Genomic DNA, 17,574 nt, shown 5'->3' on the forward strand with positions numbered 1-17,574 from the left:
TGCACGGGGTCATTTGGGGACACAGGGTCACAGGAGGACACGGGGTCATTTGGGGACACATGGGGTCATGTGGGGACATGGGGTCATTTGGGGACACAGCATCAGGGGAGGACACAGGGTCAGGGGTTGCACAGGGTCATTTGGGGACAGGGGTGTCATTTGGGGACGTGGGGGGGAAATGGGGGGGACACGGGGGTCTTGGGGGGGGGTCTCCTTGTCACCCCTCACCTGCAGCTCCCGCGACAGCGTCACCCCCGAGAGGTCGACGGGCTGGGGGCTGTACCCATGGCTGGGGTCGTAGGTGGCCTGGGGGGGGGGAACAGGAGGAAACCTCAGCGTGGGGGGGTCGGAGGGGTTTGGGGGGGGGGTCCCGGAGCCCCCCCACCTGGGCTGACTGCGAGATCCTGCGCGGCTTCTTGCGCTCTGCCCGCTCCTCCTCGCCCTCGCGCGCCTTCTCCAGCAGCCACTCCCAGGCCAGCATCGCCTTCAGCGACTCCTTGATGGGCCAGCGGTAAATCTCCTTGTCCTGGGGGGGGCACAAGGGGGGGGGGACATTGGGGGGGGTGTTAATGGGGGAGGGGGACATGGGGGGGCACGTGGGGACACATAGAGGGGGGGCACAGCCAGGGCAGCGTCGCCCTCGGGGATTCCCGATGGGCTGGTGGGAATGTCCTTGTGCTGGGGGGGGGGCATATGGGGTGGGGGGGGTCATGGGGGGGCGATATGGGGGGGGGGGGGGGCATGGGGTGGGATGTGGGGGTACGGGGTCACGGCACCTTCTCGGAGAAGGTCTTGTAGGGGCGCAGCATGGGGTGCGTCTTGGCCTCCTCGTCCACCGTCTCCCCGTAGGTCCAATTGTTCTGGATCTGGGGGGGGGGGGACACAGGACACAGGCTGGGACATCGTGGGGGGGGGTCCCGGCCATGGGGGGGGGTCAGGGGCACATGGGGGGGGGTCCCCACCTTGTCGAACGCCCACTTCTCGTGCGTGTACTCGGCGTACTTGTTGATGAAGCCGTCCAGCTTCTCGGGGATGATGACACTAAAAGAGGGGGGGGGGCAGAGATTTAGGGTGGGGGGACACGGATATAGGGTGGGGGGGGCGCAGGGATATAGGGCGAGGGGCCAGGCCCTACAATAACCCCCCCCTGGCAGCCCCAGGGCGCAGCGGGGACGGAGCCGCTGTGGGGCAAAGAGGGGGGGATTTGGGGAGGGTCTGGGGGGGTCCGGGGGGGTCCGGGGGGGTCCCTACTTGAGGGTCTCGACGGGTTTGGGGTCGAAGTTGCCCTCGGCGTCCACCGAGGCCTTTTTCTCGGTCTTGGAGGAGTAGCTGGCGTCCACGTAGTCGGGGGGCAGCGCGCCCGCGATGGCGCAGAGGCACGGCATGGCCAGCTTGTACAGCTCCGCGTCGAAGCGCTGGGGGGGCACGGGGATGGGGGGGGGACAGGGATGGGACCCGGGGCCTCTCCAGCCCCCACTGGGGTCCCCGGATCCCCGCGGACCCCCACGCACGGCCCCAGCCCCGTAGGGTTCTGCGCCTCGTCCCTGTGGCCCCATCATCAGCCCCATTTCCCTGTCCCCATCCCTCTCCAACCCCATTTCTCCACCCCCATGTCCCCATCCCCACAACCCCAAATCCCGCTTGACCCCCATTTTTCCAACCCTACATCCCCCTTGACCCCCACATCCCCCTCCCTGGTGTCCCCAAATCCCTCTTGACCCCCATTTCCCCCTCCCCATCCTCACTTCCCCATCCCCACGACCCCATATCCCTCAAACCCCATTTTTCCATCCCCATGACCCCAAATCCCTCTCCAACCCCGTGTCCCCCTCTCCACACCCCCCCAACCCTACAACCCCCCCACCTTGTGCGCCAGGGACTCGAAGATGCCCCAGAAGAGCTTGCGGGTGAGGTGCAGCTCCTCCTCCGAGCTCACCCCGTAGTTGGGCCAGCCGCTGGGCAGGCAGTAATACTTCCAGCAGCGCTCGTAGTGGTTGGTCAGCAGCTGGGGGGGCACGGGGTCATTTGGGGACATGGGGTCAGGGGGGTGTATGGGGTAAGGAGGGGACATGGGGTTAGGGGGGACATGGGGTCAGCAGAGGGACATGGGGTCATTTGGGGACACAGGGTCAGGGTCAGGGGAGGACATGGGGTCAAGTGGGACACGTGGGGTCCCCGAGGAAAAAGGGGGGGGAGGGAAAAAAACCCTGCAGGTCCCACCTTGAGGGGCATCTTGGCGAACTCGTTGAGGATGGGCACGTCGAAGACGAGGCGGCGCAGGAGGTGCTGCAGCATGGACGGACGGATGTACCTAGGGACGGACGGACACGGGGCTGGGTTGGGGGGCTGGGGGACGGCGGGGGAGGACACGGGGTGAGTTTCGGGGGGGTGCCCACCGGCACAGCGCCATCAGGCACTCCTCGATGCCGTCCCGCTGCGCCTTGGTGAGGGAGCGGCCGCGGGACAGGCGGTAGATGGTGTGCAGCATGGAGTCCACCATGATGGCGCGGTGCTCGGTGCCCGCGAACAGCGGCGCGCACTTGGTGATGAGCGGCAGCACCGCCACGCACAGGTAGCGGTTCAGCGCCAGCGCCATCTCCGTCGTGCTGAAGGCGGCCTGGGGGGGGGAATTGGAGGGGTAATGGGGGGTTATGGGGGGTTATGGGGGGTTATGGGGTCGTTGGATGGGGTGCAGGGGGGTGCCGGGGGGTGGGGGTTGTGGGGAGTGGGCTGATGTGGGTTGAGGGGGAAGGGAAGGTTTGGGGGGGCTGTTCCTGGCCCCTAGGGTGAGGGGACCCCATCCCCATCCCATAGGACAAGGAAAGGTTTGGGGGACCCCATCCCTACCCCATAAGGACAAGGGGGACCCCACACCCATCCCATAAGGATGAGGGGACCCCATCCCCATCCCATAGGACAAGAAAAGGTTTGGGGACCCCATACCCATCCCGTAAGGACAAGGGGATCCCATCCCCATCCGAGGGGATGAGGGAAGGTTTGGGGGACCCCAATGACCCCATAGAACAAGGGGACCCCACCCCTGCCCCCAACACAAGGAAAGCTTCGAGGACCCCATCCCCATCCCGTAGGACAGGAGCAGCTTGGGGGCACCCCACCCCTCCCCGCGGCACCGGGGGACCCCCGAAACCCCTCAGCGGGGCGGGGGCAGATTGGGGGGGACCCCTGCGCCCCCCGACTCACCGTGTCGAGCGAGGCGGCCGCGCGCATGTCGGGCAGGAAGCCGACCTCGAGCAGGCGCAGCAGGAACTCCTGCGTCTCGATGCCGTAGACGCGGTCCAGGAACAGCACCATGGGCGCCTTGTGGTCCGGCACGAAGCTGGCCGACATCCGCGGCTCCACCAGGTTCCCGTCTAGGGGGGGGACGCCACAGCACCCATGGGTGCGGGGGTAGCACCCACATCGCCCCCCCGCCCTGCTCCTTGCCCCCCCCGGTGCCCACCTTTGCCGAAGGTGGGGATCTGCAGCGGGAGGCTGATGATGCCCACCAGGTCGTCCAGCGGCACCAGGGAGCGCAGGATGGCGCGGATGCGCAGCGCCTCGCCCTTGCCCGCCTGGATCAGCTGCAGGAGGAGAGCGAGGGGGACGCGTGGGGGGTCTTTTGGGGACGGGGACACCCCCGGGGACACCCCCAGCACCCCCCATAGACCCGCTCCCTACGTGCATCTCGGGGGCGCAGCGGCCCAGCAGGTCGATGAGGGCGGCGTAGAAGGACATGATGGCGTTGCCCAGGTGCACCCGGTTCTCCTCGTGTGGCTCCTCGGCCCCAAACCTGTGGGGTGGGGACAGGAAAAGGGGTCAGGAGACCCCCAACACCCCCCCAGCACCCCCCCAGCACCCCCCAGGACATGGGGACACCCAGCACGGGGACATTCGTGCGCCCCCAACAACCTCAGGGTGTGCCAACGCGCGGGGTCCCCATCCCCATCTCCATCCCCGTCCCCATCCCAGTCCGGGTACTGGTCCCAGTGCCCCCCCCGCCCCACGCACAGCTCTCGCCGCCGGTCCTTCTTGACGGTGGGGCCGTCGCGGGCCGGGTCCTCGGAGATCTTGATGGCGTCCTCGATGGCAGCCAGCAGCCCGCTGCCGCCCTCGCCCCGCAGCGCCGGCCCGAAGCACTCGGGGCGCCGGATGAGCAGGCGCACCACCACGTTGGCGTTCTCCTCCACGCTCTCGCCTGCGGGCACCGGGGGCGTCAGGGACCCCCCCAGGGCGGGGAAGGGGTGCTGAGGCTTTTTGGGGCTCAGGGGAGGGAGCTGGGGGTGCCCGGAGCCCCTGGTGCAGGGGTGGAGAGGGGGGACCCAGGGGGCGCGGGGACTTGGGGACAGCGCCATTGGGGCATGGGGACTTTTTGGGGGTGCGGGGACTTTTTTGGGGGCACGGGGACTTTTTGGGGGGCTTGGGGACTTTTTTATGGGCGTGGGGGCTTTTTGGGGCGTGGGGATTTTTGGGGCTGACCGTTGACGAAGACGGCGAAGCGCAGGAAGTCGAGGTAGCGCTCGCCGCCGCAGGGGTTCCAGCCGATGTCGGGGTACCCCTTGGACAGCAGCATGGGGCAGCTCTGCAGCCCGCAGCTCGCCAGGTACGTCACCACCTGCGGGGTGCCACGGGGGGGGGGGGGTCACGGCCACGGCCCCCCCTTCCCCAAGACCCCCTCCCCGAGCCCCCCCAGCACCTTCTCCAGGTCCTGCTCCTTCAGCGCCAGCGCCAGCTCGTTGTTGTCGATGACGGAGGCGGCCGCCACGTCCAGGGGGGTCGAGCCCCTCATGCCTGGGGAGGGGGGGGCACAACATCACCGGGGGGGGTCAGGGTGAGTGGGGGGGACCCGGGTTGGGGGGGCCAGGCTGGGATCCGAGCCCCCCAGGGTGCCAAGGATGGGGCGCGGGGACCCCCACGGTGCCAGGGTGGGGGCCGAGGGTGCCGGGTGGGGGTGCAGAGATTTTGGGGGGGCAAAAAGGATTATTTTTTTTTTTTTGTGCCCCCCCCCAGGGCATTGAGCTGGGGATGGGGGGCACCAGATGAAAGCCGGGGGCACCCTGGGGAGCTGGGTGGGATTAGAGGGGTGCAAAGAGCCCGGGGAGGGGAGGGCACGGGGGGCAGGAGGGGGCTTGCGGTGAGGTTTGGGGGCTCGGGGGGGGGCGCGGGGGGGGCTCACCCAGGCCGATGCTGCTGTTCTCCAGCAGGTAGCCCAGGTGGTCGAACATGGAGCGCTGGTTCTGGCGGCTGATGCGGCAGAAGTAGCAGAGGAAGCGGCAGCAGTTGGTCACCATCTTGGGGAAGCGGATCTCCTGGGGGGGGGGGGGGACAGGCGTGAAAAAGGGGTCTGGGGGGGTCCGGGGGGGCTCGGGGGGGTGGGTTCTGGGGGTTCTGGGGCTCACCTTGGACTCGCCGCCGCCCAGCACGCTGACCATCACCTGCATGACCGTCTCGTGCATGCCCAGCGCCCGCATCAGGTTGGGGTGCTGGTAGAACACCTTGTTGTTCATGATGTTCCTGGGGGGGGGGACACACGTGGGGGGGTCACGGAGCTGGGGGGGGCACCAGGACACAGCCCCCGGGGGCCTGGAGGTGATCGGGGAGTGGGGGGTACCTGGGGGGTACCCAACTGGGGGGGATGCGGGGGGGACAAGGTGCTGGAGGGGTTGTGGAGGGGCTGTGGGGGTACCCAAAGGACCCTGGGGTGCCCACGAGGGGCTGTGGGGTGCCCCAAAGGCCACCCGTGAGGGGCTGTGGGGTGCCCATAAGGGGTCATGGAGTGCCCAAAGCACCCTGGGGTGCCCATAAGGGGCCATGGGGTGCCCCAAAGGCTACCCATAAGGGTCTGTGGGGTGCCCAAAGGTCCTGGGGTGCCCAAAGGGCCAACCATGAGGGGCTGCGGGGTGCCAGGAGGAACCTGGGGTGCCCCAAAGGCCACCCATAAGGGTCTGTAGGGTGCCCATAAGGGGCCGTGGGGTGCCCAAAGGACCCTGGGGTGCCCATAAGGGGCCACAGGGTGCCGAAAGGGCCACCCATGAGGGTCTGTGGGGTGCCCACAAGGGGTTGTAGGGTACCCAAAGGACCCTGGGGTACCCAAAGGACCCTGGGGTGCCCCTGGGGGCCGGGGCGCACCCGATGCTCTGTATCATCAGGTTCTCCTCCTCGGGGCCCATCTGCACGATGAGCAGGGAGCGGATCTGGCCCAGGCACTCGAGCAGCTCGGTGGTGTCGGCGACCGAGTGGGCGCTGATGGTGTAGGCCTTGGGCAGCGCGCGCACCAGTTCGCCCAGTCCGTCGTACTGGCGGTGCAGGAGGCTGAACATGGCCCGCACCAGCTCGGGGCTCTGGATGAACGACTCCTGCGCCCAGTGCACCATCGTCTGCGAGATCAGCTCCTGCAGCGTGCCTGCGGGGGGGCGACGGACGGATGGACAGACCTCAGCCCCCACCGACGGACGGACAGAGGGACCTCAGCCCCCGCCGTCCGATGGCTCCGGTGCCTCGGGGATGGTTTGGCACAGCCCGAGCCTGCCGGTGCCGTGGGGACGGTTCAGTTGGCACCTTGGGGACAGCTCCAATGGCATTTTGGGGACAGCTCCAATGGGGCCTTGGGGACAGTCCCCTTGGCACATTCGGGACAGCTTGGCCATGGCTTTGAAGTGGCCCTGTTGGCACCTTGGGGACAGCTCTGATGGCATTTTGTGGCCACCCCCGTTGGCACTTCGGGGACACCTCGGTTGGCACCCTGGGGACAGCTCCGATGGCATTTTGTGTCCAACTTGGGTAGCACCTCGGGGACAGCCCCATTGGCACCTCAGGGACAGCTCCACCATACCCTAGGGACATCCCTGCTGGGCTCTGGGGCCACCACGCACGGTCCCAGCCCCCCCAAGCCCCGTCCCCCCCCCCCCCCCCCTTACTGGGCACCGGGGGCTCCTCGGGGGGCGCCTCCTCCTCGGGCGCCTTCTTGCGCAGCCCCACCACCTTCTGCACCAGCCCCAGCAGCCGGTGGCGCAGCGACGTCTCCTCCTCCTCCTCCTCCTCCTCGCCCTCCAGCTCGATGCCTGGGGGGGCACGGGGAGGGGTCAGGGGGTCGGGGGGGGGGGCACAGGGAGGGGTCAGAGGGGTGGGGGATCGGGGGCTGACCGCAGTGCGCCAGCAGGTCGTTGTGGAAGTCCAGCAGCTCGTCGCGGATGTCCTCGGGCACGGGGCACTCCTCCTCGTCCGCCCCCGCCTTGTACTGCAGCAGCATGTTGATCTGGGGGGGGGGGGATATAGGGGGGGGAGTCAGAGGGTCCTGAGGTCCCCTGGGGCACGTCCCCGACTCCCACCATGGCCCTGGGCACATCCTCATGCACGGCCCCATCCCCGTCCCCATTCCCCATCCATGTCCCCGTGGGTGTCCCCATCCCCGTCCCCATTTCCCGTGGGTATCCCCGGGCTGGGGGGGGTCACCTGCTCCTGGGGGGGCGATCGGAACTCTCGCGTGCGCCGCGCGGTCTCTGCGGCCGACATGGTGAGCGCCCGCATCAGCTGCCCGTAGCGGCGGCGCTGGTCGCGCTGCAGCCGCTCCACGTGGCGCTCCGAGAAGGCCACGATGGCTTCCACGCGGTGCTGCAGCTCCCGGTCGCAGAAGTACTGCAGCAGGTTGCACATCTGCGGACGCAGCGTCAGTAGGGGGGGGGCACAGCACCCCAAGGACCCCCCCTCCCCCTTTGGTTGGACCCCCCTCACCTGCAGCTTGACCGATTCGGGCAGCTTCATCTGCAGCAGCCCTTCCTCCGGCCCTTCATCCTCCTCCTCCTCCTCCTCCTCCTCCAGCTCTCCGGCCTCAATCGCCTTCTTCCTCGCCTCCTCCTCGTCTTCCTCATCCTTCTTTTCTTCCTCCTCCTCCTCCTCCTCGCCGGCCGCTGTTTCCCTGCGGGGCTCCCCGAAGACGCGGGGCTCGATCATGCGCAGGACGCGGCGCACGTCGGCGTCCCCCAGCGCGCCCACGGCCAGCAGCGCCGACACCAGCTTCAGCACCGGCACCAGCTGGAACTCCACGCTGCCCCCCACGGGGTCCCGGGCGTGGGGACCCCCCCCGGCCACCGCCTCGGCCAGCATGCGGATGGCCCGGGCACCCAAGGCGCCCAGCGGCACCCCGGGGCTGAGCGGCGCCCGCCCGCCGCCCGCCGCCAGCACGAAGCAGGGCTCGGCGAAATGGGGCTGGGGGCGCAGGCAGGCGCTGGGACCCACGCCGGGGGGGCCGGGCGTGCGGCTGCCGGGGGGGAAGAGCGTGATGCTCTTGGTGGCCTCGGTCATGGGGATGATGAACTCGGCGCTCATGGAGGCGCGGGCGCGCTGCGCGGCGTCGAGGTGCATGGCCAGCAGCAGGTCGTAGTAGCCGGCCCGCAGCGGCCCCGGCAGCTCGGGGCTCTCGATGGCGAAGAGGAGCTGCGCCTGGTCCACGTGGCTGCAGAGCGCGTGCGCCACGCGGTTGTTGCCCAGGGCGCAGACGGCGCAGTAGAGCTTCAGCGTGTGCCACTGGAAGCGCAGCAGGTCCAGGCGCTCCGACAGCTCCATGATGTCGATGCACCTTTTGGGGGGGCAGGGGGGGGACGGGGGGGGAGAGGGGGGCACGGTGAGGAAGGTGGCGTTTGGGGACCACAGGGATAGGGTGTGATGCTTGGGGATCCCATGGATAAGGGCACCTTGGGGTGGGACACCTGGGGACAGGACACTTGGGGACCCCAGGGGTAGGGCACATGGGGTCCCAAGGACAGGAGCACCTAAGGACCCCAAGGATGGGGTACATTGGGGTGGGACACCTAGGGACCCCATAGATAAGGACACCTTGGGGTGGGACACTTGGGGACCCCAGGAATAGGACACCTTGGGTCCCAAGGATGGGGTCACTTGGGGTCCCCAGGGATGGGACACCTGGGATCCTAAGGACAGGGACACCAGCAGACAGGACATTTGGGGACCCCATAGATTAGGACACCTTGGGGTGGGACACTCGGGGACCCCACGGATAGGGGCGCATTAGGATGGAACACCCGGGGTCAGACTCTACGAGGACGGGACCCCCACCTCCCCCATGGGGGGCGGATTTTGGGGCCGGGGGGCGCGTCCCGGACCTGTTCTCCTCGGGGATGTGCAGGGCCATCATGACGAGGGGCTCGGAGCACTGCACGGCCCAGCCGTGGCGCTCGCTGACGCGCGCGGTGTGCACGGCCAGCGCCTCGTTGGGCATGCGGCTCCAGGTGACGGGGGTCAGCAGCTGGATGGCCAGCCGGGGGGGGCACTGCGGCTCCGCGTTGCGCCGCTCGCTGCTGAACATCGCGGCCGAGATGGGCATGATGTTCTGCGGGGGGGGGGGGCAGAGGGGGTAATCAGCCGGGTGGGGGGCACCAGGGAGCCGGGTCCGACTGCGTAGACCCCGCCGATACCCCACAGACCCCCGCCGATACCCCACAGACCCCCAAAGATACCCTGCAGACCCCCCAATACCCTACAGCCCCCTGCAAACACCCCCCAGATCCTCCTGACACCCCAAAGACCCCCCCTAATACCGTACTGACCCCCACTGATGCCCCATAGACCCCCACTGACACCCCACAGACCCCCCCGATACCCCACAGACCCCCCCAATACCCCACAGACCCCCCCAGATCCCCCCCAAACCCCCTGCAGACCCTCCTCTCACCCCCCCTCTTCCACCACCCCCCCATTACCACCCCAAAAGACCCCAGAACCACCTCCCCCCCTCTCCAAGGACCCCACCCCATACTGGGGGTCCCGGGGGGGGCACCTTGAGCTTTCCCAGTTCAAACTGGACGACGTGCTGGCTGGTGGGGAGGGCGAAGACGGCGGGGAACAGCTTGGTGTTGGGCTCCACCTGCAGAAAAAGGGGGGGTCGGCGGGGTGGGGGGCACTGCCCAGAGCCCCCCCCGGGGGTGTTTTTATTTTGGGGGGGGTCCCACCTGGAAGAAGGTGTTGATCTCCTTGCCGTTGGCCGTGAAGGTCATGAGCCCGGTGGCCAGGTCGAGCAGGCAGCCGATCACCAGGTCGCTGTGGCTGACGCGCGCCTGGGGGGTGCTGCTGGCGAACTCCCCCCCCCACACCATGTAGCAGTTGCTGCGCTTGATGCTGGGGGGGGATTGGGGGGAGTTAGGGGGGATTTGGGGGGTTTGGGGGGAGTTGGGGGGAAATTGGGGGTGTTGGGGGGGAATTGGGGGTGTTGGAGGGGGAATTGGGGGTGTTGGAGGGGAACAGAGGGTGTTGGGGGGGGCTGGGGGAGATTTTGGGGGGGATTGGGGGTGTTAGGGTGAGGAATTAGGGTGTTTGGGGGAGTTTGGGGAAAATGGGGGCATTTGGGGGGGAGTTTGGGTGTTTGGGGGGGGAGAATAGGGGGTGCCCCCTGCATCCCCAGCCTCCCAATACCCCCATGTCCCCAGCCCCCCGATGTCCCCCCGTATCCTCCATCCCCCTAGTGTCCCCCCCAATGTCCCCAAACCCCCTGTATCCCCCCCAACATCCCCAGCCCCCCCTGCTGTCCCCATATCCCTGAGCCCCCCGATGCCCCCCCAGCCCCTTGGTGTCCCCCCCAGCGTCCCCAGCCCCTGGTGTCCCCCCCAACGTCCCCATCTCCCCAGCGTCCCCATGTCCCCAGCCCCCCTGTATCCCCCCCAACACCCCCAGCCCCCTGCTGTCCCCATCCCCCCAAGCCCCCCAGCCCCCCCAGCCCCCCACCTGTCGTGCACGTTGCCCTTGTCATCGCCCATGGTGACGGTGACGGTGCGCACGCGCGAGAGCTCGAAGGCGGCGTCGTGCTGGTGGTAGGCGGGGGTCACCCACCCCACCCAGACGCTCGAGGGCTCCTGCCCCGCGAAGATCCGCACCGAGTAGTAGTACTGCGGGGACACGGGGGGGCTGCGGGGGGGCTGCGGGGTGGGGGCACCCCGGGGGGAAAAGGGATGGACGGGGAGGAAGGGATGGGGACGAAGGGATGGGGACGAAGGGATGGGATGGGGACCGTGGGGACAGGGACGAAGGGACAGGGACAAAGGGATGGGGATGGGGAAGGGTTGGGGATTGTGGGGACAAAGGGATGGAGACGGGGAGGAAGGGATGGGGACAAAGGGATGGGGACGAAGGGATGGGATGGGGACCGTGGGGACAGGGTTGGGGACCACTGGGATTATGGGGACAGGGACCATGGGGACAAGGAGGAAGGGATGGGGATGAAGGGATGGGGACCATGGGGACCTTGGGGACAGGGATGGATGAAGGGATGGGGACAGGGATTAAGGGGTTGGGATGGGGACCACTGGGACCATGGGGACAGGGTCTATGGGATGGGGACCTCGGGGAGATGGGAACGAGACGGGGACACGGGGATGGGAAGTGGTGGCACAGGGATGGGGACCACGGGGACACGGGATTTGGGGGGAGGGGGGGCAGAAGGGAGGGCTGGGGGCCATGGGGGGTCCATGGGGGATTTTGGGGGGGGGGTTGCCCGCCCCCGTACCGTGGTGGTGTTCATGATGACCTCGGGGTCGTCGCGCTCGTCGGGGACCACGTCCTCCTCCAGGCGGGGGACGGTGGGCACGGCCGGGGGGGGCGCGAACGGTGTCTTCCTGGCCTTGAACAGAAACCTGGGGGGGGGGGGACACACACAGACCCCGGGGGGGGGGTATTGGGGCACCCCGCCGCCCCCCAGGACCCCCAAGGGGGCACCCATGGGGTCCCCCCCCCCATAAACTCACCCCCTGCGGGTCTTGCCCTTCTCGGTGGCCGCGTCCTTCTCGTTCTCCCCCCGGGGCTGTTCGCGGGGGGGGGGCGCCGGGGTGTTTGGGGGACCCCCCCCGGGGGGCTTCTCGCCCTCGCCTTCGCCCTCGGGGGGTCGGGCGCCGGCCGAGCGTCGGAGGCGCTCGAATTCGGAGAGGGGCTCGAGGCCGGCGTCGTCGGGGGGCTCGGGGGGGGCTTGGGGCAGGGGGGTGGTGCCGGGGGGGCAGCGGAAGCGGGGGTGGAATTGCACCGGGAGGCTGAGGCGCAGGAACAGCAGCTCGGGGGGGGCGGCGGGGGGGCCGGGGGCACGGCGGGACAGCCGCAGGCAGGGGGGGGCGTCCACCGTCCCGTCCATCCGCGTCACCTGTGGGGGTCCCCACAAATGGGGACACGGGGTCACGGCACGGGCAAGGGGTGGGGGGGGGGCATGGGGGTGGGTGGCACCCCCCCCATAGGGAGCTGGGGGTGTTGGGCTCCCCAAAGGGTCCCAGAGGTGTTGGGGACCCCATAGGGACATGCACCTCCCCACCTAAGGACCCCCCCAGGCATTGGGGACCCCATTAGGGACCCCCCCCAGACCCCTGCAGGTATTGGGGTCCCCATAAGGGACCCTCCCCAGCCCCCCCCAGGCATTGGGGACCCCATTAGGGACCCCCCCAGCCCCCCGCAGGTATCGGGGTCCCCATAGTGCTGTGCCTCCCCCCAGCCATTGGAGACCCCATTAGGGACCCCCCCCATCCCCCCGCAGGTATCGGGGTGCCCCGGCCCCACACCCCACCCCCCCACGACCCCTCCCTGACCCCGGGGGGGGGGGGCGCTGACCTCGAGCTGGGGGTGGTCGGGGGGCACGGGGGCGAACTGGGGGAGGCTCTTGCTGAACCAGAGGGTGAGCGGGCGCTTGGTGTTGATGGCGAAGGGCTCGAAGCCCTCCTGCAGCCCGCAGATGGTGAAGAAGCGCAGGCTGCCCACGTCCTGGCCCAGGTTCAGCCGCCCCACCTGCTCCAGGCCCAGGCTGCACACCGGCACGAAGCCTGGGGGCGTCGTGACATGAGGGGGGCGTCGCGACAGACAGGGGGCGTCGCGATATACAGGGGGCGTCGCGATATACGGGTGGGGAGTCGCGATATACAGGGGGCGTCGCGATATATGGGTAAGGAGTCGTGATATACAGGGGACGTCGCGATATATGGCTGGGGAGGTCGTGATATATGGGTAAGGAGTCGTGATATATGGGAGGGAGGTTGTGATATTTGGGGAGAGGTCATGATATACAGGGAACGTCACGATATATGGGTAGGGAGTTGCGATATACAGGGGGAGGTCATGATATATGTGTGGGGAGTCGCGATATACGGGTAGGGAATTGCGATATACGGGTAGGGAGTCACGATATACAAGGGGTGTTGTGATATATGGGGGGAGGTCGCGATATACAGGGGGCGTTGCGATATATGGGGGAGATTACGATATATTGGGGGAGGTCACGATATATGGGGATCATGACATGAGGGTGGAGGGGTGGGGGGGCCGTTATCACGCGGCGCTCACCCTCGCCCACTTCGAAGTCCTTGAAGGCCACCTCGGAGCCGGCGTCGCTGATGAGCACCTCGCCGTTGAGCGTGAAGGTGATGTGGCTCTCGGCCAGGTCGATCATGCAGCCCACCACGTCGCCCGCCTGCCACGTCCGCCCGAACGGCTCGCTGCCCACGTGCCAGCGCTGCGCCTGTAGGCGAGAGGGGGCGAGAGGGGAGCAGTAAGGGGTGATATGGGGCAATAGAGGAGCAATAAGGGGCAATAGAGGGCCATAGAGTAGGAATAAGGGGCGATAGGGGAGGATTAAAGGGCGATAGGGGGCGATAGAGGAGCCATAATGGTCAATAGGAGACAACAGGAGTGCGATAGGGGGCGGTAGAGGAGCAATAGGATGCGATAGTGGACGATAGAGGGCGCTGGAGGAGCACTAATGGGCGATAGGAGGCGATAGGGGTGCAATAAGGGGCGATAAGAGAGCAATAGGATGCGATAGAGGGCGACAAGGCGCGATAGGGTGCGATAGGGGTCAGAGGGGGTGTCTCACTCGGTGCCCGTTGAAGACGTAGGCCATCTCGTCAGCCCCCAGCTCGATGTCGGGGCGCACGTGGGGCCGGGCCCAGCCCACCCGCATCTCGCCGGTGGTGACGGCCTCGAACTCGAAGTACCACTTCCCGCTGCGCACCGCGTAGCTGCGCTCGGCACGGAAGATGCGCATCTTGTCGGGGCGCCCCCGCGGCACCCCCTGGGCGGCTGGGGGCAGAGGGACATCAGCACCCCCCCGGGGGGGTGGGGGGGGGGCTCCCGAAGGCTCTCGGGCCCCCAGTCCCTCCCAGTCCCTCCCAGTGCTCCCAGTGCTCACGGCTCTCCTGGTCGGGGGGCTCGATGTTGTACCCGTAGCCGATGAGGGTGCGCACGGCCTCGCAGAGGCTGTCCCTGTTGGTCTTCTTGGTGCGCTCGTCCAGCAGGTTGTAGGGCACCAGCCGCGGGTTGCGCTTGTTCTTGATGTCCTGCGGCGGGGGGCACGGGGCGGGGGGTGTGGGGACACGGGGTGTGGGGTGTGGGGACATGGGGACAGTGGGGACACGGGGCATGGGGACATAGGGATGTGGGGACACTGCTAGTAGAGGTATAGGGACACTAGGACATGGGGTATGGGGACATGGGGACAGTGGGGACACTGCTGCTGTGGGTATAGGGACATGGGGACACTGCTACTGTGAGTATGGGGACACGAGGACATGGGGACGCCACTGCTGGAGGTACTGGGGACACGGGGGTATGGGGACACTGCTGTTATGGGTATGGGGACACGGGGACATGGGGTGTGGGGACACGGGGTGTGAGGACATGGGGACACTGCTGCCATGGGTATAGGGACATGGGGACATGGGGACACTGCTGAAAGAGGTATGGGGACATGGGGACACCGCTGTTATGGGTCTGGGGACACGGGGACATGGGGACACTCCTGCTGCGGGTACGGGGACATCACCACCGCAGCGCCAGGGATGCGGTGAGCATGGGGACACCGGGGACACCGCTTCCATGGGGAAAGGGACAGGGGGACAATGGGGACAGCACCATGGGGACACTGGGACATGGGGACACTGGGAACACACATAGGGACACTGGGAACACTGGGAACACTGGGAACACCACCATGGGCGCAGCGATGCCGGGGCAATCGGGGCCACCGCCGCCGTGCGCACGGGGAGACGGCGGCGGACACCGGGGGCACGGGGTCACCGTGGGGACACCGTGGGGTCACCGTGGGGTCACGGGGGGACACGGCTGCGGGTCGGGGGGCTCGGGGGGGTTTTGGGGGGCTTTGTGGGGCCCCCACCTGCACGATGCTGTAGGTCCAGCCCTGCTGCACGCGGTCGCGCGCCCACACGTTGTGCGCGTTCTCGGCCAGGCGATCGACCAGCGTCAGCTGCGCCGGCGTCAGCCGCACGTGCGCCAGGTCCAGGGGCGCCGGCTTGTACCCGTTGGACATCACGTACCTTTGGGGGGGGGGGCACGGACGGGACACCCAAATGGGGATACCCCCAAAAATTAGACCCCGCCAAGGACACCCCAAAATGGGACCCCAAATGGGACCCCCTCCCAGTTGGAGATCCTGACAGGGAACCCCTCTGAAATGGGAACCCAAATTGGACGCCCCCCCCAGTTACGGACCCCAAATGGGGACCCCCAAAATGAGACCCCAAATGGGGATACCCCAAAATGAGACCCCGAATGGGGACCCCCCGAAAACGAGACCCCACCAAAGACCCCCCAAAATGGGAACCCAAACGGGGACCCCCCCAATTTGGAGACCCCACCAAGGACCCCTCCCAAACCCATTCCCCAAATGGGTCCCCCCCCAGTCAAAGACCCCTAAAGGCCACCCCGCCAAACCCATACCCCAAAGGGGTCCCCCCCCTAATTAAAGACCCCATTGCCCCCCCCCCAATTTGGGGACCCCCCCCAGAGCCCCTACGTCTTGGGCAGTTTGATCTTCCTCAGGTTCTCCTCCGCCTTCTCGTCCGCCATGCCCACGTGGCAGCCCAGCGCCAGCAGCGTCCTGGGGGGGGGATAAACCCAAATATCAGCGGGGGGGGACCCCAAAATATAATCCCTGCCCCCCCCAGCCCCTAGGACCCCCCCTCACTTGAGGGTCTCCCCGGACATCTGCAGGTTGTAGTTGCGCTCGGGCTCGGGGAGGCTGTGGAAGTCCAGCAGGCAGGGGTGCAGGCGCTGGTTGTCGTCACGGACCTGGGGGGGGGACACCGGGGGGGGGGTTAAAAAGGGTTGGGGGGGGGTTTAGGGTGTGTTTTTTTTTTGGGGGGGTGCTCACGGGGCCGTAGGTCCAGCCCTGCTCGATGCGGGTGAGGGCCCAGAGCTCGTGGATGTTCTCGGCCAGCTTCTCGCGGATGCGCTCCAGGTGGGGGGGCAGCACGATCTGGGGGGGGGGCAACGGATGTGGGGACCCCAAAAATACCCTCGGGTATGGGGGGGGCAGTGACAAAGTCCCCTCCCCTCCCCTGCCCTGGCTGAGCACCCCAAAGCCTCTCCGTGCAACGGCACCCGAAGCCCCCCCCCAGCACCCAAATCTCACCCCCGAGTGACCCCAAGTGACCCCAAGTGACCCCAAGTGACCCCGAGCCCCTGACCCCAAACCCCCCCACACCCAACCCCATCCCCTGAGCGTCCCCAAGCCCCCCAGCCCCCAAACCCTATCCCCAAGCCCCCCAGCCCCCAAATCTTATCCCCAAGCCCCCCAACACCCTCCCCAACCCCCCCAGACCCCCAGCCCCCCTCCCCAAGCCCCCCAGCCCCCCTCCCCATTTCCCCCCCCTCCCTCCCCACCACCCCCCATCGCCCCCCATACCCCCCCTACACCCCCACACACACCCCCCACCACCCCCGCACCCCCCCCCATCACCCCCCCCCCCCAAACCTGCATGGTGTCCACGGGGCAGGGGGTGAAGGCGGTGTGGGGCAGGGCCTGGGTGGGCCCCAGGAGGCAGCGGGCGCCGGGCCCCTGCCCCCCGTAGGCCTTGATGGGCTCCAGGCGCAGCCGCTCGCGGGGCAGCAGCGCCTCGGCGCAGGGCGAGTACCCGGGGGGGGGCAGGAACTGGAAGGCCCCGTGGCGACCCCCCAGCAGGAACCGCAGCCTGGGGGCAAGGGGGAGAAGGGATATGGGGTGGGGGTCGTGACCCCGCTGTGGGATCCCCCCCTGGGGTGACCCCCCCCCCCCGCCCTGGGGGTGTTTGCCCCAAAGCCCCCCCCAGGGTGCAAAGGGGGTGGGTGCAAACTGGGTGGTCCCATGGGAATCCCCCCTCCCCCCACCCAGGATTAAAGAGCCCCAGTGTGACACCCCCAGCCCCACAGCAGCCCCATAGCATCCTCCCTAGCCCCACAGCAGCCCTTATAAGGCATCCCCAGCCCCACATCTGCCCCATAGCATCCCCTATACAGCATCCCCAGCCCCATAGCTGCCCCATTGCAGCCTCCAGGCACCATCCCCAGCCCCACATCACCCCCACAGCATCCCCTATACACCATCCCCAGCCCCATAGCATCCCCCATGCGCCATCCCCAGCCCCACAGCACCCCCACACCACCCCCCCAGAACCCCCAGCCCCACACCACCCCCCCATATCCCCCCCCGGCCCCTCACTTGACGCCGGCCGAGAAGCTGACGACGGGGAAGAAGAGGGCGTCGAGGTTGAAGTTCTCGAACATGCCCTGCACGGGGCAGCCGTTGAGGCGGAAGGAGATGCTGGG

At 67.9% G+C, this 17,574-nt stretch overlaps 1 protein-coding gene across 1 annotated transcript; it reads right to left on the reverse strand.

The window, feature by feature from the left end:
- Positions 1-228: 228 nt before the first annotated feature.
- LOC309890963 (ryanodine receptor 1-like) lies at positions 229-17,571 on the reverse strand (the record flags this gene model as incomplete). Its single annotated transcript, XM_082785363.1, has 37 exons — positions 229-306; positions 386-526; positions 777-866; positions 963-1,041; positions 1,252-1,415; positions 1,865-2,005; positions 2,221-2,311; positions 2,397-2,617; positions 3,202-3,371; positions 3,461-3,581; positions 3,679-3,790; positions 4,009-4,195; positions 4,477-4,612; positions 4,694-4,788; positions 5,174-5,306; positions 5,397-5,511; positions 6,127-6,400; positions 6,915-7,058; positions 7,141-7,252; positions 7,450-7,650; positions 7,729-8,572; positions 9,117-9,343; positions 9,791-9,877; positions 9,963-10,128; positions 10,732-10,892; positions 11,510-11,636; positions 11,748-12,133; positions 12,592-12,800; positions 13,318-13,492; positions 13,847-14,052; positions 14,162-14,309; positions 15,146-15,305; positions 15,785-15,868; positions 15,956-16,059; positions 16,142-16,246; positions 16,745-16,961; positions 17,468-17,571. Coding segments are annotated over 37 exons (6,315 nt in total), but the record flags the coding sequence as incomplete, so codon positions are not given.
- Positions 17,572-17,574: the final 3 nt, after the last annotated feature.

This window comes from Aythya marila (assembly GCF_965140915.1).
Source record: "Aythya marila genome assembly, contig: HAP1_HAP1_SCAFFOLD_1056, whole genome shotgun sequence".
Classification (NCBI taxonomy): Eukaryota; Metazoa; Chordata; class Aves; order Anseriformes; family Anatidae; genus Aythya; species Aythya marila.